Source organism: Hippoglossus stenolepis, chromosome 18 (assembly GCF_022539355.2).
Source record: "Hippoglossus stenolepis isolate QCI-W04-F060 chromosome 18, HSTE1.2, whole genome shotgun sequence".
NCBI classification, from domain to species: Eukaryota; Metazoa; Chordata; class Actinopteri; order Pleuronectiformes; family Pleuronectidae; genus Hippoglossus; species Hippoglossus stenolepis.
Genome location: NC_061500.1, coordinates 5,681,918 through 5,704,721, shown reverse-complemented (window position 1 = coordinate 5,704,721; position 22,804 = coordinate 5,681,918). Strand labels below are relative to the sequence as shown.

General features: G+C 42.7%; 1 protein-coding gene across 6 annotated transcripts in view; it reads right to left on the bottom strand.

Annotated features, from left to right (window-relative positions):
• Positions 1-22,804, bottom strand: part of LOC118125687 (A-kinase anchor protein 2) — a 73,890-nt gene that overhangs the window by 30,341 nt on the left and 20,745 nt on the right. For 5 of the 6 annotated variants that reach the window (XM_035184534.2, XM_035184539.2, XM_035184538.2 and 2 more), the window contains exons 4-8: positions 21,994-22,115; positions 9,452-9,566; positions 8,802-8,823; positions 7,697-7,822; positions 5,444-6,268 (exon numbers count right to left, since the gene is read on the bottom strand). In XM_035184534.2, the coding sequence (XP_035040425.2) occupies positions 5,444-6,268; positions 7,697-7,822; positions 8,802-8,823; positions 9,452-9,566; positions 21,994-22,115 (1,210 nt within the window). The remainder of the gene's footprint in view (positions 1-5,443; positions 6,269-7,696; positions 7,823-8,801; positions 8,824-9,451; positions 9,567-21,993; positions 22,116-22,804) is intronic. The other variant, XM_035184540.2, reaches the window with a different exon arrangement.

Below are 22,804 nucleotides of genomic sequence, written 5' to 3'. Positions count from 1 at the left end.
AATGTAGCATTTTGTTTTGTTGCATCTTAATTTAATACCTCAAAAAGTTATCAATTTATCCATCCATCATTTAGCTTTACCACATTCACACATATCGGACATTTAGAGTCTCCAATCAATCTAACCTGCATTTCTTTAGACTGTGGGAGAAAAGCCAGAGTAAACTGTGCCGTCAAATCCAAAATATATTTACTTTTTATTTCTGTTACAAGTATTTATGTCCTGTTGTTGTCACATGTCACATGCAACCTTATCTTTTATCTGCTCGGATTCTGACTGTTGTGTTATTTAACTACATCAGTACAGCTGAGACTATGAATCAAGCTCATAGTGAAACATGTTGCAGCCTTGTTGTGTGCACATGCATCAGCTTATTTTACCATGCAGCCTTTTTATTATCTGATGATGAACATAATTCAATTAGTGGTTGTTATCATGGAAATCACACCCATCCTGTGAGCTGGAAGTGAGTGAGTGAGTGAGTGAGTGTGTTTGTGTTCTCAGTCATGACATCTCTGATTTATCACCTTCTATTATGTCGTCTGGGGAAATGTGTGTCATGTTAGCGTGGCTGCCCTGCACAGATTAACAATAACACCCAGTGTGTCATCAAAGATAGACCTATCAAAAGAGAGATGATGTAGTACAACTGCTATGTACTGATGTACTGTGCTAGTTTGCATGTACACATACAGTATGTGCCCTTTCCCTGTGGAGTCAGTGAATAAATCCATGTGCATGCAGATTGTTTTTAAAGCTGATGGAGTGTGATACATGGTTAATGGTTAGTGCCTCAGTGTGGTAGGTGTGAAGTGTGAAGTTGTCCCTGGTATCAGTAAAGTTAGACGACAACGTTGATGAGCTGTCGCAGGATTTCTTGCAGTACCTACTATTAGCACCAAGGGGGCGCCTCAGGGCTCCTGCAAAACCAGAGCAGGGTCTAGATTCTGTTTAGCTACTTTTTTATCCCAAATATTTCTCTTTCCTTCCTTCAACAACATCCACATTCCTTTCTTCCCCTTCTCCTAAATACCTCATGAAATACTTATTTATTGTATTGTGTAAATTCATTAAATAACAGAATCACGAGTCCCTCAGGAATGTTGCAGTAACATTCAACTTTTCCTTCCTCTGCACAGCTGTGTTTTATTTTCTTGTGAATTGAATTCAAATGGATTTCAACAATGGAAATTAAAGATAGTTACTCAGCATATTCCTTTGTGTCTTCTGGCCAATTTCCTGGACTTCATTAATATTTCATGTAGCGGTTTATCAAGCTTGTGTTTCATTATGTGCTTGTAAGTAAATATTATGACACCAATACTGTCCACATATTAAATTACTCACAACAAGGAAAGAGTTGCTGAATCAAAGCAGCTATTGTGTATCTCAGATGTTTTAACTCACTGTGACTGAGGTTTTAGTTTTGCTCTAGTTTGTTTTTGTGATAAAAAAAAGTCTGATTGATTTTACCAAGTGAAAACAGAACAGAATGTGCTGGATGATAGAAAACGTTATGACCGTACTTTGATTTATGCTTTTGTGGGTTTGTGGTGCAACTTTGCGAAAAACACAGCGGCCCTCTTCGTCACATTCAAAGTGACTTTAAATAAATTGGTTTTTAATCAGAGTTTTTTGGCATTTCAAATTGATTAAGTGACGATATGGTGCATATCTCACTGCAGGCAAGTAAAACCTGCCTCTATAAAATAATCCCAACATCCTTTCAACTTGTTTAGTTTATGCATGTAGAAGACACTACATTTCAGTGTGTGTCTGTATGTGTGTTAGTTGCAGTAGTATAACAGATAGGGATGCAGTAAGGATAGCTTGTGATCTGTTTGACAGCAGCCGATGAAGAAGTGAACGTTAGAGACAGATGGAAAGAACAACAAGCAAGAGACGGCAGGGGGGCACTGGAGAAACTCAGCTTTATTGACCAAAGAAGAAGATACAGACATCAGAGAGGAGGAGAGAGAGAGAGAAAGAGAGAAAGAGAGAGTGACCGAGTGAGTTGTCATAACCATAGAAAGAAGAGGAGGAGGAGAGAGAAGTGTGAACAATAGAAAATGGCTCCTTTTTTTGTTTTTGTTTTAACAGTCCATACAATCGAGAGGGCAGGCAGACATAGAGGGAAAGAAACACCCCGACATGGTCAGAGGAGCACTGCAGGCGTGGCAGTGAGGCTGGTAAACTCAGCAAGCCTGTTGTTCAACTTCAGCTCCTTGCATTAAACCACAACACACACACACACACACACACACACACACACACACACACACACACACACACACACACACACACAGGCAAACTAGGTGGGTAAACCTTCCTCCTTCTTTTGAGATTGTGGCTGCATTTTTTCTTACAGTAAGTGCTTCTTCGTTCATTGCACATCACGTGTGTGTGTGTGTGCTCTTCGCACCTCGGGGGAAACTAACACTACACTTCCCAGAACACACTTCTCTGCATAGTCAAACAGTCATGCATTTAAAATTCGTTCTGGCGAATCGGGGTCACTGAACAGGACAATATGAGTAATTGTCCCCAAGTCTGTTTATGTTCAGATCTGTTGCAGTAAAATCGAACCAAGAGAACACACGGCTATTTCAAAAAAAGGGCAGAGTGACTTTGCATTTTCCATATCTGGAATTGTTATTTAATTAATTCCAGTATTTTGATGTTTTTTTAAACGTACCTGAACATGTGTCTTTGATTGACAAAAATGTACCGGTCTCAGAAAAATCACACGTCAAGTGGAATTTAACATGTGACCCAATTGAATGGACAAAAATGGCTGCTGCAGGATACGCCATATATAGGAAAACATCCACACACGTGTAAAAAGAACCTTGTCATGGGCTCTTGTTCAAATCCCTCTGTATGGTTAATTAGGAAAAATGTCTCTGAACAAAGTTTCTAGATCCTCAGATGCATGGTCAGCGGAGGGGGGGTGGGGTTAATCGTGAGACTACACACAGCAAAGCGGTGAAGTTAAGAGAATGAAAATGTATGAAGCTCTCTGTTGTGCACTCATACACTCGTCATATATGGCGTAGCAGGACATCGGAACAACGTCCGATACCCAAAATAATCAGAATTATCTCTAGATCTCTCTATATATGTGGAAAATAAAATCATTGCTAAATAGAATATATAGTATTTACATTCTTTATCTACACAGGAAGTGAAAGACCCCCCGGTACAGCAGCAGGGGCCAGTCAAACTAAAGCTAGCATGTTCTGCAGTGTCAGCAAAGATTGGAGGTGAGATTGTATGAGCTGTGCACGGAGCCGTGTATGGAAACAACCTTTCATTGCTGGAAACACTATTTAACGCCAAGGATTATTGTTTCTATCCCTCATTCTTTTTACGTCTATTCCACAGTGGAGCTGTGGCACTAAAGGATGTTTTTTAGTCGATGGTTCAGGTCCAGTGAAAACAAATGAAAAGAAAAGGCACTGCACTCTGAAAATAAAGGTTTTTGTGGCTGTTCAGGTCAGTCAATGCCCATTACACTGGGTTTGTGAAGCTTTATTCATTTATTCATGTCATGATGTGAATTAATCACATTCACACCCAAGAAAAAATGGACATCACGACCCCTGGATACAAACCTGAGCCACAAAACATCCCTTAAATCCCACTATTGTATCTGAAGAGCCTCACTGACCTGTTTTGTAAACGTGCGAGTGTCGTCTTCGATCGCATGTCTGAGCCGTGTAACTTTATTGATCTCGCTATAACCACCGGTGGCTCGCTGTAGCGTAGAATGTAACGTACAAGACCCAGGAAATTAAGCAAAACTCCTAAACATCCGTTATCACTCCACAGAATGAGCATGATTACTGCTTTTGAGAGCTTTTCATTCTGAAAGCCAGCCTAGAAAATGACCTACAGTGTAATACCGTGTATATATGATGTTATAATGACACCCAGACCTCATTATTTGTAGCACCCTTGTAAACGAGGGTCTGGCAGGCGACTGTAGTGCGAGCTGGCAGTGTTGTTTTACTCTCTTTGAATTCTAAAGAGCATAATGGATCGGTGGTGGCCCACTGAGTTTAATGGATAAAAAGGTGGACATGAATTTGCACATAATCTTCGTCTAAAAAGCTCGTAGTTGTACTTCAGTAATCTGGTAGTGCTTGTTTATATTCATTATTCACGTCTTTGTGCCCGGGCTGTTAGTGGTGGTAACCCATGTTTTTTCCATAGCTGGAAATGTGTGTGTGTGTGTGTGTGTGTGTGTGTGTCCTCCGCTGCCAGAGTGAACTCATTAAGCTGCCGTGAAGCTTCCTGTGCTCTCGAGCCTTTGGACACACTAGGAAAAAAAGATTGGCGGCGTCGAACCTACAGGCTGCCAACCGGTGCTCCACGGCTTCTCATTGGCTGCTGAGTTAGGAAGTACGAGAATAGGAGGAAGTGACCTCAGCAGTGGAATAGCTGGAGTTAACGCAGGAGATCCGAGTGAGAGAAAGAGAGAGAGAGAGAAAGATGAGGGAAAGGGGGTGAGAGTCGTGTTACTACAAACTACAGTGTCAAAAACCCCAGTTTCCCACGGAAACGGGCGTTTCTACAATTCAATGGCCATTTAAGTTTCACAAAATAAAAATAACAACAGCAAACTGAAATAAAATTCTAATTGAAACGATCTCTAACTTTTGTTAGGACTGTCAATGTGGAAGAATGAAGAGGCACATAAAGAAACCAAGGCAACGAGTACCCTCCTCTCTGCCCTGGTCGGACAGAGTGTACGAGGAAGGGGTGTGTGGGTCGTTCGTAGGTTTGGTGTGTGTGGTGTGTGTTTGGGGGGGGGGGAGAAAAAAGGAAGTTGGAAGTGTCTGAGTAGAGAAATTAAAAAAATAACTGAGACTGTGTCTTATTGAATGTTTTATAAACTGGCTTATTCAAAGCAGGGGTCTGGTTGATTTTCCTTGGAGCCAAGCGCACGGTGGTTAGACAGCATGGCAATGTGTCCGTAAAGCCCCACTGCCCCCCCGAGAGGAGGTTTAGAGAACCTGGCTGTATGTGAGGAAACATTATTTTGACTCAATCTGTCTGTTGGATTTCACCATAAATAAAGCAGCATGGCAACAGCTTAGTTCCTGCATCGTGATGTGGATTTGAATTTGTGGAACGTACTGTGTTGTCGCAGGAGTTTCTAACGAAAGAGCAGAGATGTAGAGGTGATAATGTGACTGAGTAAAAAGTCAAAGGTCAGACAAGAGCGTGCATGTGTGTGCATGTGCGTGCCAGCCGATCAGAGTCCAGAGGAGGAGGAGGAGGAGGAGGAGGAGGAGGAGGAAGGCAGGGCGTCTGTTAGTAACCATCCAGAGACAGAGGAGAAGAGAGGGGTGTTGTGGGTAATAATAAAAGGGTGGAAGAGGGAGAAGATTCAGTCACATGAGGATGCAGCACTCGCAGCGTTTCCTCTTGTCTGTACCTGTGGCGGGGGTGAGGCCGGGTGGGGGGGCCGTGTTGGCATCATTTGCGGGTGGCGAGGAGGCGCTGTCAGGCTCACGGCCGTCAGATGACAGTTCCGTGCTGACGGCCTCGGACGTGGCCGGCCGCCCCGACACGAGGTCGGCCGCCGTGCCGTCGATGATGGATAGGTCGGTGACCGTCTTCTCCCTCAGCGACTTCTCGTCGTCTTCGTCGATCAGGACCACCTCGGCCTTCACAGCGCCGTCGAAGCCAAGCAGCCGCCTGCTCTCGCTCGTGTCCTCAACGTCCTGGTAGCCAAGGAACACCATGGTGACTGGGTGCTCCGCAGTGGCTTGAGGCTGGCAGGAGAGCTCGTTGCCCGGGTGGGCCGAGGAGGCCGGCTGGGTCGTGACAGGAGTGGAGGGGGGGATCATGCCCAGCCGGGTCTCCCTTTGGAGGGTGACCTGTGCTGGTGGGCTAGAAGGGATGGATGGCGGGGCACAGGAGGGCGGAGACAGATCATCCACATCTGCCGGGGAAATGTAGGCCTGTGGGACAGCCGGGGTCACCCTCACCTGACCTCTCCCGTCATCTCCTCCTCGAGCAGCAGGCCTGGCGGCTCGCTGGATCAGCTGGTCGACCTGCGAGGAGCTCCAACCATTCTCCACACTGGTGGTGGACACACCCCCAGCGGAAGTGACCTCGTAGACCACTTTCCTGCCGTCGTCGTAGACTTTGACGCCACGCGACGCCGCGTCCAACGGGTTCACGCGGTTGGCCGACAGGATGCGCTGCTCGCCGGTGTGTGGGTCGTGCTCCACGTTGATCTCCATGGCGAACATTGCTGTTAGGAAGGGAGGGGTGAATGGGAGGAGAGACGGGGAGGGGTGGATGGAGAGGGGAGAAGGATTGGAAGGAAGGGTGAAGGGATGGGGAGGAGGGGGTTCAGTGGAGGGGGTGGGGGGTGTTGGGAGGAAAAGGTGGAGGAGGTGAAGCGTGAGGACGTTGATAAACTGCCATTTATGGGTTTCTTATTCAAAATGATGTAAAGTCAAGTTAGCACTGTTACTTTCAGAAAAACAGATGCAGGTGAGTGAATTAGAAAACAAACTCCATCTATATCTAAACTGACTAAAGTACGGAGGTTACTTCAGGTCAACCATCTTGTGCTTTTACATTATGTCACTTAATTTGCTCCACATAAAAACACTTAATATTACTAAACATATTTAGAAAACGTGTTGTTTCCCCAAGTTTGTTTAATGCATTTTTTGTTGACCTCAAACTCTTTGTTCTCACACTTGTCTCTGATGTGACTCATGCTGCCCCCAAAAAAGCTGAGCTTTTATTTTGTAGGGCTATTCCCCCCCAATGCAAGGTCAGCATTGCAAATACAAAGAAAGATAATGAACTGAAACACGAGCCATGTTGTCTGTCAACTAATACTAATATAAAGTATTACAGACGCTAAGAATAAAGACTAGAAATAACAATAATATCTAGAGTAAAACTATCACTAATATTTAACCCACTTATACCAAAACTAAGGTTGTATAAAAATACGGCATAGTATTAGTATACAAAAGTTATATTAGTTAATAAACTAATGTTGATCATTTTCCTAATACTAATTAAGTTACACTACACTTTAAGATAAGCGATACATATGAATTAACTTGATATGAATACTGATACTTCAGTCTCATCATGTTAATGTATCAATATATATTGAACCTGATACTTAAAATACTTTACTTTAAATTACTACTAATTACAATGCTGATACTAATATCAGTAAACCATACTACTACTACTACTATTACTACTACTACTACTACTACTACTACTATTACTACTACTACTATTACTACTACTACTACTACTACTACTAATAATAATAATAATATTAACAATAATAATAATTAATTTTAGAATTACAGTATAAATTGTAGTCTGGTCTAATCTGGTTCTTTGCCTGGTGTCCATGTGCTCACAGTGCATGTGGACACACACTTGATAAGTGTGTGTCATGTTGAGTGTGTGAGTGTGTTGCCTGGGAGGTGGAAGATGTGTAACTTTTGAAGTTCACATGATATTTAACCAGAAGTGTGTGTCTTCACCTGTCCACTCTCCATGTGTGTGTGAGAGATTTAATCCAACTTGGCTGCATCCCAAAACCTCCCTCTCCTCCCTCCCTCTCTCTCTCTCTCTCTCTCCCTCTCTCTCTTTCCTCCCTCCCTCACCCGTCCTCTCCTCCCTCGCTCTGTCTTACCAGGTCTTGGTATGGCGTGCTCTCCAGAGGCAGGTGGGCCGGTCCGGGGCTGCGTGGCCAGGCCGAGGTGGTTGGGATTGGGGTCCGTGCAGTCCGACAGGGGGGTGGACATGCAGCAGGTGGCATCTAGTGAGCAGGAGCACAGGAGGGGAAATGACACATGGTCAGAGAGGCAGAGAGGGACACACACATAAACACACACACACACACACAAACACACACACACACACACACACACACACATCAGCAACGTGCTGATACACACACACACACACATGCACCAAGCTAAGTGGTGTGTAACCACACCCTGACACAAACACACACACCACAGCCCCCAAACAGAGAGACAAACCACACCCCTAAGTGACCTTGCCCGCCCCTAGCCCACACACACACACACACACACACACACACACACACACACACACACACACACACACACACACACGCACCCTTTAACTCTCCACTGTTTCTGTATCCACGGCAACTCTAGCACCCCAGAGGTCCAGTGCTTATGCAGCAGAAGTATGTGTGTCTGCAATTGTGTATTTATTACAGCTCTGTGTGTGTTTGTGTGTGTTTGTGTGTGTGTGATGTCTAGAACAAAGCTTCGGGGGCTTACGGGGCTTGTTGGTGAATAGGTGGGGGATAAAGCCAGCGGCTGCAGGCTGCAGAGTCATGGCCTTGTGTGAGTGTGAGCCTCAATAGTCTCGCTGACCCGGTGTGTGTGTGTGTGTTTGTGTGTGTGTGTGTGTGTGTGTGTGTGTGTCGCGCGTGTGTGTGCATCTGTGTGTTTGTGTGCAGCTGTATATGTGTATGGCTGAGTGTGTGTTGCAGGGGTTTAAGAGCGTGCGCTGGCCTGCGTCTCTCCTGTCTCAGCGAGACTATTATCCACACACACACACACACACACACACACACACACACACACACACACACACACACACACACACACAGAGGGACCCCATTGCTATGACAACAGGGGTAACTCAGGGGTATACACCATCCTAGTGAGTTGTGCGTTTTTAATGCGTTTTGTGTGTGTGTGTGTGTGTGTGTGTGTGTGTGTGTGTGTGTGTGTGTGTGGGTGTGTCATTGCTCATACCTCCATCCTGGTTCATCAGACTCTGAAACGAGACAAGAGCAAATCTGTATGAGCCAAAGATCTTTCTTTTTTTAATTATTCTGAAATAATTGTGAAAAAAAACATATATTAAAGAATGTTGTGAAATAAAAAAAAAATTTCAGAGTTTTGAGAATTTGAGCACCACAGAAACGTTTCTGTTTTATCATCTATTTTAAACTATTCACTGTCTCTACCCTCACAGGAACCAGCTCTGTTTGAAAAGTAAATGTTATTTAATTACTCGTTGGTGCTACTCCCCTCAACATGAAACGTCTGCAGCTAAATGACCAGTTTTAATCAATGATTTACAATGCAATTAAAACTTAACAACTCTGCTTTGTAAACACAAATCTGTCTTTTCTCCCTAAATTGATCCTGTTTCATGCACACTTGTGTTTTCAATTAGTAGCAAAGGATCTATTCAAGGCGCCACGGCAGTTTATATTTGCTCTAGCTAATAAAAAAAAAGTTATTAAAGTGTAATTAAACAAGCAGCTCCGAAATATACAGCAGGGGAGAGCCTCGCTGCTACACAAGAGGAATATCAGAGGATTTTAGTATAAGCAAACTTGTTTCAGAGTCTTCAGTTAGTCGCTTTCTGAGGTTCTGAGTCGTTTATGTTCTTATACCTTCTGCAGGTCTTCTATCGAGCGCTCCGTCTCTTTCAGTCGTTCTCGTAGAACTTGCTCCTTGGCCGAGATCTGAGACTCTTCACTTTCGAGTGTGCCGATGTCAGACTCCAGACTGTAAACACGAGAGAGGGAGAGAAAAACTTCTGTTAGGACGACGGAAACATTGTAGAATCAAGAAGGACTTTAGCTGTGTACAAAAAAAAAACATCTGTGCTCTTTGAAAACGAAACTGAAAAGTAAACATTAGGGAATCAACCAATCAATCGATTACAGGATCTTCAGTATTGTGTGGCTGCTGGTTTGGATCTAGATTAAGATTTTATATTTGCACAAGTACAAATAAACACTGATTTAAACTAACGTGCAACATATGTCCTCTTTGCATGTTCCAGCTTTAAGTTGCTGCCTACAGAGACAGAAGTGTTGACACTGCACTGTACTGTACATCATCTGGTTCACATTCACCTCAGGCCACCTGAGTTCAGTCTGCTCGCAGCCTCTCTCGGGTGCACTTACACCAACATTTTTCGAGTGTATAATTCTGACCTGATACAATCCAGATGTTTGAAACATGAAATGACAGAAATGGTGTACGAACATCTGGCTGAGAGCTTTGCCTGATGTTGGACATGTCGGAGTCTAATAGCTTAATAGTGACGACCTTTGTTTGATGCAAATCAGAAATACGTTTACAGGTTAGGAAAAAACGAGGCAAAGTTATGGCAGTGAAACTCTGCAGTTCTGCATAATATGTTATTATAATTAAGACCGACTTGCTCGGTGAGATTATTCCGACACGGAGGCTGAAGAACGACCTGATCCACACAATACATCCTGCACTGCACTAATCCCACTTGCAGAAGGTGTGAGTGTCATTGTGTGTAGTATTTTGTGTTTCAGTCATCACCTAAAACCTGAACCAAGTTGAAGAATGAGAGCCACGCCATGTCATTCTACATCTGCCCTGCTAAGAACAACTTAAAAACGTCCAATCAACCAAAGTGCGTCATCTTTTCTGCAGAGGATCCTGAGATTAACACCTAAAATAGTCCTATACAGACAAACACACACAAACACACACAGACAGGCACAGACAGATCAAGATCACACACATTCATTAGGACACAAGGACATTTAAACGATGGATGTAGCAACAATACTAGGAAGCAGTCAGGGAGGAGGACCTCGGTTGCTTCCTCGCCGACTGCCAGCGCTCACAACACTTCAGAATGTGTACACTCCTCTGGGACACAAGGAATTTGTGCGTCAGTGTGTGTGTGTTTGTGTGTGTGTGTGTGTGTGGCCATGTGAGTGTGAGAGGGATATTATGGTTCATTACAATGCCATTAACAGCGGTCCACTTCCCACAGTGGTCCAGAATCAATAGGGTTCCCTCATCATATCGGCATTAATGACCATGAGCGTGAACTCGCACACACTGCACTGACTGTGGTTGTGTTTGCTATTTAGAGGATGTTTATGTGGATGCACAGGTTTAAAGTGGCAGCTGTGATGATTTTTCCAAAGTACCGACTGCGATCTCTGAGGATATTGTTGGATTTATTGGTGCTAAGAAAAGAAACCTGGTGCTTTGCCGAGTTAAATCCACATGGTTCACACTTGTCACGTCACCATCTGCCATTGTTGTTCATCTCCTGCAGTGCGATGCTGGGATGTTGTACACTTTCCCTCATATTATGGCACGACACTGCCATGAAAATGACTTTAACCCAAATAAGGTCATATTCGGGATAAGAAATAATTAGGTTGTGGAGTATTTTGACCTTAGTCACAATAAGTAGACATGTATACGTCTAAATCTCAAAAAAACATCCTGCAGCACTTTGCGACATTGACATGTACAAACATCATAATCAGACTGTGCTCTGTAACATGTAAACAGGAATATGAATGGAATATTCCATAAGCGACTCAATGCAAACATCATAATCACAATAATGTCTTTTTGCTGTCCATGTAAACACAGTCGTTCGTATGTATGCCCTTAGGTATCTTAGCCAAATGCTATGTTGCACTGTATGCACATGTCAGGAGCAGCTGTCGGCGTCATCTGCAGTAACAAGTAAAGCTTTTATTTGCTGCATCTGTCACTTTTGTTTGTCTCTGCTGAATGTTATCGTGCAGTTTACATGAGACAGTTGAGCAAAGACCACAAGAGCAGCTTCTTATTATATTATTGACTTCATGTAATTCTGCCCTAGAACTATTGTAAAGTTCGGGGTCATTCAGTTTTTACACATTTAAACGACAACAATTTCAGTGTCTTTACTATGAATGTAATAAATATAGCAAAATGCAGGACGACTATTGTCAAACCAACATTCAATCAGAAGACAGACGGCAGCTTATCAGAGTGAATTGTTCATTAAAATGCAGCTTATCAAGCTCATGTTTATACTTATTTTGTTCATACCAATAATATACAGTAGAAGTCACAGATTAAAATCAGAGAACTTCTGCTGTTACTTTTTCATTTTGCGGTCCAGGATTAGGTCTGCGTATTTATATACTGTGGTTATTAATAAATACAGTAAAGCTGCACTGTACATCCTATATTTAACTCTAGCCTTGTTGTTGGTATGAGAAACAATTATACAACCTTGGATTGAGTTGCAAAGAGCTGCATCACAATGTGCATTCGCTTTATCTAAGTGGACTGCTTGAAATGTATTAATAGAGCGATGGTGTAAAAATACCTTTAGTGAAAGCATGATGTGACAGGTAACATAGAAAAAAGTACACAGACTTGGAATACATTTAAAAAGCAAAGACAGTGATCACATTCATATTATAATGAATGTGATGCTTTCAGGGAATTTTCTGAAATATCAGAAGTGAGACGAAGGTCAAGTCCCGGGCCTGGACCTCCCATTTTAGTTTTTTAATTATTAGGCATTACAACGCTGATAACTTCTGAAACCATGAGGCGTTTTACTTTGTGATCATTTTACTTTCCAAGTTATTTTCCATTAAACAAACCCACAATCTACAGACTTTCATTTTATCTTTATCTGCAGGCAGCCGTTTGTACTATGCATGCACGGGCTAACAGGCTAAAGTATGAACTGAGTCTACTCCCTGTCTTTAGTGGATTCATTTTTCAAGTCATGTTCAACTTTGGTGAGTTTAAAAACCCACATTGGACCAATAATGAGTTGTTTTGTTAGTGCTTGTGCTCCGATGGGTGCTTCAGTGGCTTTTCAGCAGTGTTGCATCATTCACTTCTACAACTCAGCTGTCATAGTATAAACTGCTTGATTAAAAACAGAACGGTTTGCTGTTACGAGGCAGCATAGTCATTGATACGAAACATATTCTGAACAAATGATACTTTGACTGAATAATCAGTTTGTTTACCAGGAGCAGACACGTGTGCTTGTTGGAAAAAGTTTGAAATAGTACATGAGACCTTTGAGAATGTATTTGTCCCTGTTCAAGATTCCTCAGTGTTCCTTCTTCACCTTCACCTCTGTCTTTTCTAACCTCTGTCTCTTTTCTAACCACGTCTCTCCACCGTTCCCTCCCATGTGGCTACTCTTCCCAGCTCTGCCCTATCTCATTTCCTTTTTTCCCTCTCTGGCGGGAAATGGCTTTTACTTCTGCTTCCTCTGAGCCGCATGAGGTCTCGCCAAAATGGACAAGAGGCAAGATTTGTGATGGCAGGAGGATGTATTTCATCCTGCCTCATTATGCCTTAAGATGGCACGTTATAAATGTAGCTGTTATTTTATTGTTGTTTAAAAAATACTGACCAGGTAAAAGTTCAGGTTGTAAGAGTAAAAAAACAGATATGGAACAGACTAAGAGGGAGGGAAGGAACCAAAGTATGAGGCAAATATCTGAACATCCAAAGCATCACAGGTTTTCTGCAGGACTGTATCTAACACTTAGTGTGATGGGATCACTCAGATGTTGATATCAGATCGGAATGGGACCTTAGACTGGATTTAATTAAGTGTGTATTTGATTGCATCAGCTCACTCATGGCGTTTTGACAAAAGATGAACACACTGGGCCGTGCTTGGGTCTGGCACCCTCTAGTGATTACAACAGGAGCACAGACAGAGAAGAAGTGACACGATGCAGCTGCAAAGAAGTTGAGAAAAAAGATAAAAATAATTAATACACCTTAAATCTCCTCTGTGGCTGTTTTTCCGTTTTGCAGAATAGTTCACATACATGTGTGTGTATTGCGTGTCGGACTATTGGCCATGACCTCACGGCGTCCCCTGCTTCCTCAGAGGAAGTCTGGGAGTGTTTCTATCTCTGTGGCAATCCTGAAAGACACCCAGTGATGTCACCGTCCCGCCTTGTCAACCAACCACAGGACAGTTGCCGTGGATACGCCCGGGTGGGCAGCAACTGCTTTCCACATCACACAGGAGGAGGAAGAGCAGACATCTGGTTTTATATGTGTGTGTGTGTGTGTGTTTGAGATACAGGGACAGACTGAGGGGATAAAAGAGGAAGATGGTCTGAATTTGTGAAGACGAGTGTGTATTTATTTACTTTTACTCGTGTGTGATTCTAGTGATTTTGCTTTCTAGGAACAGTTTTTTCTTGTACCAGACCAAGAGCAGCTCTGAGGATGAAATAATATACAGTCCAGACTGTAAATATTTAGACAGCTACACATGTTTCTGTCCTCAGGCTCTGAGCTGCAGCACATTTAGATTAAAATAAATAATGGATACCAGACTAGTGCCAAGTCCCAGCTTTGATTTAAGTCCTTTGACTTCAACAACCAGGGGGTGAGAGACGCCCAAATTGAGTTGTACAGACAATCTGACACTTAAATGATTCCTGGGCAGTTTGTGTGTATTTTCAATGTCACTTACACAGCTCAGTGTTGAGAGTGAGCTCACAAGGTGCTGGAGAATATGTTGTTCGTACCACAGCCACTAGATGGCACTGTGATTTGTCTGGTACCCCCAGTTTGAGAGGCACACCTGAGACAGTAACAAGAGACAAAGCAGGAAGTGGAATCTTTTGGTTTGCTTTTGCGTTGCTTCCTTTTTCCAAATGGGTAATTATGCTTTTAATGGTATTTCTGTAAAAAAAAATCCTCTCCCATTGTTAACGCTTAAAAGGAAAAGAGAAGTCAAATGTAATTTTTTGCCACCAGTGGTAACTTCATTGGTCTGATGTTTACAGATGTGTTCATTCTCTTTGATGTCTTTAGTTGACACTTGGCACTGAGAGTAAAAGTTCAACAGGCTTATATTAGAAGACTTTAAAGTCAGAGGATAGAAATGATAAAAGCCAGATTATAAACCCTCCAGTGTCGCCAAGAAATGATGAGACTTTTGTGTTTGTGTTCGAGGAAACGGCCGTGACGGTGAACTGTACCTTACACAACCGTTTTTTCCCTGAAGCGATTTGTTTTGACATCATGATAGAAACCAAATGTACGATGTTTCTGGGTTTTTGGAAACGTGAACCCAGCTCCTACATTTCTTGTAAAGTGAGACTCCGGTTCGGAGCTAAAACGAAACAGGAGGCTGTGTTTGATCTGATCGTGATCTGACCTGAGGTCCAACGTGACTTATGTTGTGTTTTGCTCTTAAATCCTAACATGGTGTGTTTGTCTGAACATGGATTCTGGGAGTAATTTCACATGTCTACAGTTTGTTTTCCCTGCACTTGTAATTGGCGATAAATTCGAAATAGTTTCTGACATGTTGATGAGGACTGAAGCAAAGTAGACTTCACAAACTACATTCACAACAAAAACATCCATACTGACGATATTCTTAGATTTAATGGAATTATTGTGTATCACGTGAACAAATCTGCCACTGGGATAAGACAAGAAACTAAAATTCTAGGTGATGAAAGACCTTAATGGGCCTTAAATCTAAAGAAAAGTGCCAAAATTAAGCAAGAAGTGCTTATTATATACTATGAAAACTTTTAAAAAGAGATTCTTTTCTCACCTTTATTAATGGGACACACAGGGTTTAGGAAAACACAATTTTTTTTGCAGGGTTAGCACTGAGCTGAACTACAGCAATGTGAACCGAGCTGCACATCTCTGCACAGATACAATCTGTGTGCTCTCACACTGCCACTGCAAAACCGAAGACAAATATTCTTAGAACATTATGTAACACGATACACGGGCACTTCAATGGGCTGCTGGTTGCAATAAGTATAGTTTGCTTCTGGATCCCAGGCATCCTGCAGACTGCATTTGTCTCTGCAACATACAGTTTATAACCAAGAGGTTTTCTGGTCTGGTAACTGACCGATAGTTAGACAAGATTAGAGGAAATTGTTGCTGATTCCCTGTGGAGAAATAAGGTCACTGCAGTGGCAGGGCTCGAGGGGAATTAAGAATATTATTCTTAGCTCACATATAAACAGAAAAAAAATAAAGAGGATCCCTTTGTGATCATTTAACTTTATGAGCAGGGAACCGGCAAAGACTCCAGGACATTACTCTGCTGGGCCAAGAGCCACAACCACCCTCCATAAACCAAAGAAAAAGAGATTTGATGTGTGATTAAAAAATCTTTATACCACCAGACTGAGCAAGGCTAACTGTTTCCCTCTGTTTCCAGGTCTTTATGCTAAGCTAAGCTAACCAGGTTATACCGTCTGGGTAAGAAAAAGTGTCCTTTTAACATAATTTGCAAATTATAACAGCAGAAAGTATCAGACATAGTATATCAATAACTTCAATTGATGGATGTAGATCTGCTTAAAGTACCTACTTATTTAAATCGAGGTAACTACACATGATATAATGTGAAATTCATGCAGTATACTGGATATTAAAAGGGAATCCCGTTATTTTTCCACATGGGCCCTATGTTTCTAGACTTAGTTATTAAAATGAATTGTATTTACAAAAACATTTGACCAAGATTAACAATTTGAGGTTTTTCTTGGCGATGAAAAGCACTTTTAGGGGACTTTCGCAGTTGCCCCGTAAGATTTTATTATAAGTATGCATGCATATTTTATACTGTCCTGCTGCACTGGTCTAGTTTTTATTACTGCTGCAAAATACAACCTTAAAATATAACCCTAACCCTAACCCAAATATTTTTAAATGACCCTTATTCCTAAATGAACAAAACAAAATTCTCCACATCTCGAAATGAGTTGAGAAATCTGTTGCTGTGTCTGTCCAAAAGAAAAACACTACCCACACTGCTCCCTTGCAACGATGGCGACATGGACACGGAGCTGTCTGTGCAACATTAAACAAGCAACAGTCCCAAAGTAGCTGAGTGCGGGAACGGGTCGAGTCAGTGCCACATCATGCTGCTGTTTCCCTCTCTCTGTTTACTTGGCCTGTCCATGTAATGATAGGGATATCTGTAAAACTACCGCTGCTGCTGCTGCTGCTGCCACCCTCTCTCTCATTCCATCTCCTTCTGTCTGTTTGTTCTTCACACTCTGCAGAGTTTCTCATCTCCTCCTTCTCATCTCCTCCTGCGCACGATCGCAGATATTTCTCCATCCCTCTGTTGCTCTGCGCTCAAGTCGTGTTGCAACAGAGAGAATAACCTCCTCTATCCCCTCTGTCTTTTTCTTTCTGTTTCTCTGTCTGTGCTCTCTGGGCTCAATGACCTGAGGTATGTGTGTGTGTGTGTGTGTGTGTGTGTGTGTGTGTGTGTGTGTGTGTGTGTGTGAAGTTGCCTGCACAAAGATCGCACTGTTGCTCTGTTTGCCCCTCACTTTATGTGATTTACAGTTCCAGGTCCACTGCAGGCAGGACTTACACACACACAAAGACACTGCTGTTGTCGCCTGTTTTGTATAACGTGTTTTCCATCAGGTTTGCATGATTGTGCGAATAATATGAAGACGCTTTTGTCATTTTTACCTCCACCAAGGAGGTTATGTTTTCACCCCTGTCCCGATTGTTGGTTTGTCAGTAGGATTACACAAAAACAACGAAACGAATTTCCACAAAACTTTGGGGAGCGATGGGATATGGGTCAGGGAAGATCCCAATAAATTTTCCGGATCAGGGGGCAGATCCAGGAAGTTTTTTCTCTTTCTTTAACATTGTGAGGTTTTTAAAAATAATTTTTAACCAATTTCCCAGGGAATAATTTATGGATCTTGATGTATTATGAAAAAACTACTGGACGGATTACCACAATACTTGGTGGAAGGATGGGACATGGGCCAAGAAAGAACCCATAAAATGTTGGTGTACCTCCGGACAAAGGGGAGGATTGATTTAGATACAGAACTGTCAGACAGGGGGGTTGTTTTGTTGCCAAAGCTGTAAGTCCTGATTGGATTTAAGATGACTGTTGGGCCCTGGTGGAGGTATCTGCTCTACTGAGTGTCATTCTAGTTTTCTTTGTACATTTAAAGCTCAGTTGCACTGGATTCGTTCTCCGTCGACAGATGCAGCTGCTCCCTCTCTTTCCTTCTCTGTCCTCCAGTGAACGAGACGATACGAGCATCTATAACAGACCTGCAGCTTTGTCTTTGTCACTCTCTCTTATTAAAGTGTCCAAGTGTGCAGGTGTTGTTAGACTAACCGCTATAAAAGTGAGAAGGGCAAGACGTCCGGGCTTCTGTGCTTTTGGACGGTGAAGTCTATTTCAGAAATGTTTATAGGGGCAGTTTATGTGGAAATCCAGGTTTACACATGATTGAGGGTTTGCACACACTTCCAGTCACACACACACACACACACACACACACACAAATAATCTAGCGAGTCCACAATCATCCCAGCTATTCACCACTGTCCCTATCAGCAGTGGAAAGACTGTGGTTGCCCGGGATACGGGATATTCTGGGATGGTGTAAATATAGATGCCACACCCTCAGCCTGAAATGCACTGGCACACACAAACACACAAACAAAAGTTTTTCTTTCCCAAGGTTAATGTTTTGAGGTAATTTAGTAAAATCATTGTGTTACAGATTTCCAAGTTTGAGATGTGTGTAACTGAAGGCGTTTGTTAAGATGCCACACACACGCTCTTGACTTCGTTTCCCAGCCAGAGAAGACCGGTTTCAGGGAAAGCCTCTAGAATTTAAACCCTGACAGCTGAGCTCCTCTTAAAGCAATTTCCAGCAAACATCTGAGACCCTGGTCCACAAAAGTAATTGCTCGGAAAACATTGCTGCTGCTTTTGTAGGCTGTGAACTCTTGAGAAAAGCGCCCGGCTATCTGATCCCTGCAAAACGTTGAGACTGCGGAGACAGAAACACATGAACTGAACCGCACAATGAGTGATTGTGGTTGGTTCTCAAGACGGTGACTCATATGTAACCATTATATATGAATAGTAAATATTGGCCTCAGTTGAGAAAAGGGTATCATTACTTGGGATTGTGCCCATAACACAACAAGGGATAGTTGAATCAGCAAGGAGGCATCAACTTCCAGTGAGTAAGATGTAAGATACAGACACAGGCTGTATCAAAGTATCGAAGAACTACCTACAATGACAGAAACCATCTTTGAAAAGATTTGATCTTTCATGTACATTTAATGCAGGGTTTATAAGTAATACTGCAGCCAGCCACCAGGGGGCAGACAAGAAGATTTGGCTTCACTTTTGTCCATCATGTCGTCCATCTTTATTTAGAGTTTATGGTGCAAACTGGTCCTGTATAAAATACAGATCGTCTGTTGTTAAGGGACAAAGCAGGACTTTGACTTCCATTTCAGACTCTTTCAGTTTGCCTGCTTCTGACACACTGACCGAATGAGGCAGGATTTGGCTTCAGTCTACAGTGTGAAAAAAAGTGAAACCAGCCCGCAAACAGAGTCAGCACAGTAAAGAATTATCTTTGTGGTTTGCTCTTGTAAGCAATTAAAGCCACAAGCGACACTATCTCCCCTCGGAAAACAGACGTTCGGACAACAAGTCCATTCAGCGGCTGAAAGAAGCGATTCACACGAGAGCAGCTCCACAATCACAACTGTACTCGGGTCAACAATGCTCCCTCTGTGGCCGCTCACTGCTGTTCTGTTTATACCAACGCGACAGTGTTAACCCCGGCCTTCGCGTCGGCACATGATGTTGATGTTACTCCAGAGCCGGCGATACGTTACAGTAGCTGCAGGCTCACACAGTGTCTTTCATGCCCAGATTCCATAAATGAGGAGGAGGTGTGTGTGACTCACTGATGCCGAATTGACCCCAGAGCCTCTCCACGAGTCTAATTTTCTGAGCCGGCTCTGATTGCCGTCGCTCAAGTACGTGAAATGTGAAATGATAATTCTGCATCTCATGTTGGATGATACTCCCACTGCAGGGAAACAAACAAGAGGCGTTTTTAATCTGTCACTTTATTCACTCCACTACAGAGATTTCTAAAAAAGATTAAATGTAAAATATAGATTTTTCCCCCTGATGCAGTAAGTTCATTTGGAGCTGGCTTTCCCTCTATACTCTTCTGTGCTACTAGTTTCTACTCCTTTAGGCTGTGCTCTGAAAATCCTATTTTTCCCCCTGTACTTTGAATTCCCCGCACATTTTAAAATCTTTTAAGGACATTGAAATGCAGATGCATACATTTTGAAATGTTGTTGATGTAGGAAATGAGAGATTAGCCGACAGTTCACCAAAGTGCAGACAGGATCCAATACACATAAACTTGAGTGATCACACACACACACACACAACAAAGGCTCATTCACTTTATTGCTGCAATTAATTGCTTTCGCCCTCAGGAGAAATTAAATGACTCTTCTCCCCGTAAAATCTTGAAGGGTAAATTCAGAGTCTAATTGCAAAAAAAAGTTTCCTTGTAGCAAACAATGCGTTTTGCACCCAGAGTGGAAATGTGACTATGTCAGAGTTTCTCCATTAGTCACATGGGAGAAGTAAAGGCTGACGGTGGCAGATGTTAAGATCACCACTAGTTGTTTGGTGCTTATTAAATGCAACGGTTTTCACTGTCCTCTCCACATTTGTTTATTCATAAAAAAGCCAGTTCATGTTCCACACAGATGTAAATAGATGAGTAGCTGCCATGTGACCTTTTTCACCCAAGTGCAAATGGATAAAATGGCAAAAGGATATGAATCATCATGCCTGAGCCGTTATTCATTCAATGATCACATCATGTGCCAACTTCATCAGGGCAGAAGTGACTATCTCACCGCAATGCATGATGGGAGTCAGGAAGCTCCTCCCAGGGACACAAACGCAGGAAGTGCACACGGAATCAGATCACTCGCTTTTTCAACCTCCTCTAAATCTCCCTCTCTTTCCTCACAGCCAGTCACACCCTGCTTTCACTCGCTTGTCTTTTATCTTTTAACTTTCGGTTATTTTAATAGCCCTCTTCTCTTCCTCCAGCTCTTTGTCTCTATTGTCTTTCTCGTCTTTCTTCTCCCTGTGATCTTTACTTCTCTTAACTTCTCCCCTGTCAGCACTTGTCATATCTGTTTTTAGAGACTTTACACACACGTTACACACGGTAGCTCTCGGTGTTTGTTTTCAAACTAGAGCACATGAGAAATGTAGATTTTGGTCTGAGGTTACAGAACCGCTAGATTCCAGACCTCTCTCAGGTTACTGTGTGTGTCTGTGTGTGTGTGTGTTGAGCGATCTGCAGTCTCACAAAAGGCGAGCTCTACAGCGGGACTCTGGTGTGATGCTTAAGTGGCTTTTGGTGACCTAGTTTTTTAAAGAATTTGCAATTTAGACCATCTGGATAGGATGTAACGAAACAAACGGCGATGCAGTTTCAGTCGACATCATTTACTGGGACCTTTGCCCATGAAAATTAATCCACTAATTTGTCCAAGTGACGACAGGTCAAAATTCCTCAATGGCAGACTTGAGATATCTTGTTCAAGAGGCCCAAATCATGTTTTTTGAGTTCACCTTAACCTTGATCTTTGACCAACTAAATCACTTGATCCGTGAGTGTAAGGGAGGCGTTCTTAAGATAACACGTTCACGAGGAGAATAAGGGTTTTGTGAGGACACGGTGACCTCTGACCTTTGACCTCCAATTTCTAATCAGATCATCCTTCAGTCCAAGTGAATGTTTGTGCCAGATGTGATGAAATCCTCTGTGATTTATCACATTGGCAAGAACATGATGTCACTTCAACCTTCAACCACCAAAATCCAATCAGTTCATCTATGAGTCCAACTGAACGTTGGTGCCAAATTTTTTAAATTCCAATAAAGTGAAATATCGTGCTCAGAAGGATTGGACAGATGTGCGTGCGTATGGACAAACCAAAAACATAATGCCCCCGGTCACCGGCTATCACCGGAGCTGACGACTGGCTCGTAAGAGAGGAGGAAAAGCCGAGGAGGAGAAAATATGATTGGTATTTTAGGAAATATCTCCATTCAGTCAAAACTGTGCTGGAAAGAAAAGCAGATGTGTGCGTAGCGAAAAACAGATGTGATAACATTTGCTATTGTTTCTCGACTGCTCACATCTGTTCACTATCAGACTGATCATACTGGCACTGGAAGCGTATTACATCCTACAACCGACTGCAACACACTCGCCCAAAAAAGAGGAAAAAATACATATCCATGGAAAGCCGTGTGCTGTACCTGTGTATCAGGTCTTCCAGCCTCTTCCCTTTTTCTTCATCCTGCTCCAGCTGTGTCCGCCGTACCTCCTCTTCCTCCAAACCCGTTCCCTGGAGGAGCCATCGTTCTCGCATGGCTTTGGACTGAGGAGGCAAAACAGAGAGACGCAAAAGATTTAAGATTACCCACAGGAATATATACATATATAATGACTTTCATACCGAGAGTTGGATAAGGAGATTGTGCAACGACTCTTCTCAAGCTGCAGCTCATTGTGCTTTATGAGTAAGAAAGAAAACATCCTCTTCATCATTTGTCAGACAGCAGCAGCAGCAGCAGCAGCACAACTCCCTTCAAATCGCTCCTCTGTCCGAACCAGCTTGTGTCACAGTATTTTTAGACATTGTTAACAGCCAGTGGAGCTTCATTATGGAGACTAATATCGAAGAGATGTGTGAGGTGACTGCTGAACACAAATAAACAAACACGCACAGATAAACCTTAAACTCCGTTGTTACTCGCAGGAAAGTAACGTTTCTCTTTTGCACAGTGTGTATGTTAACAAGATGCACAATCTAGACTAGGCCTCACATGAGATCTCAGAACTTTTGATTTGCATCACGGTACATTACATACACACAAACAACAAATCATCTCTTCATACTGGGGTTGTTGGACATTAATGGGCTTAACTGTTTAAAAGATAAATACCACAGACGTGTGTTTATGTCGTTAATGTCTCCGTCTGTGTCTGGAGCTCTGTTTTGTTACCACAACAGAGTCGAGCGGCGACACTCGGCTTCACCTCTGGCTGTTTACTGTCAAACTTTTG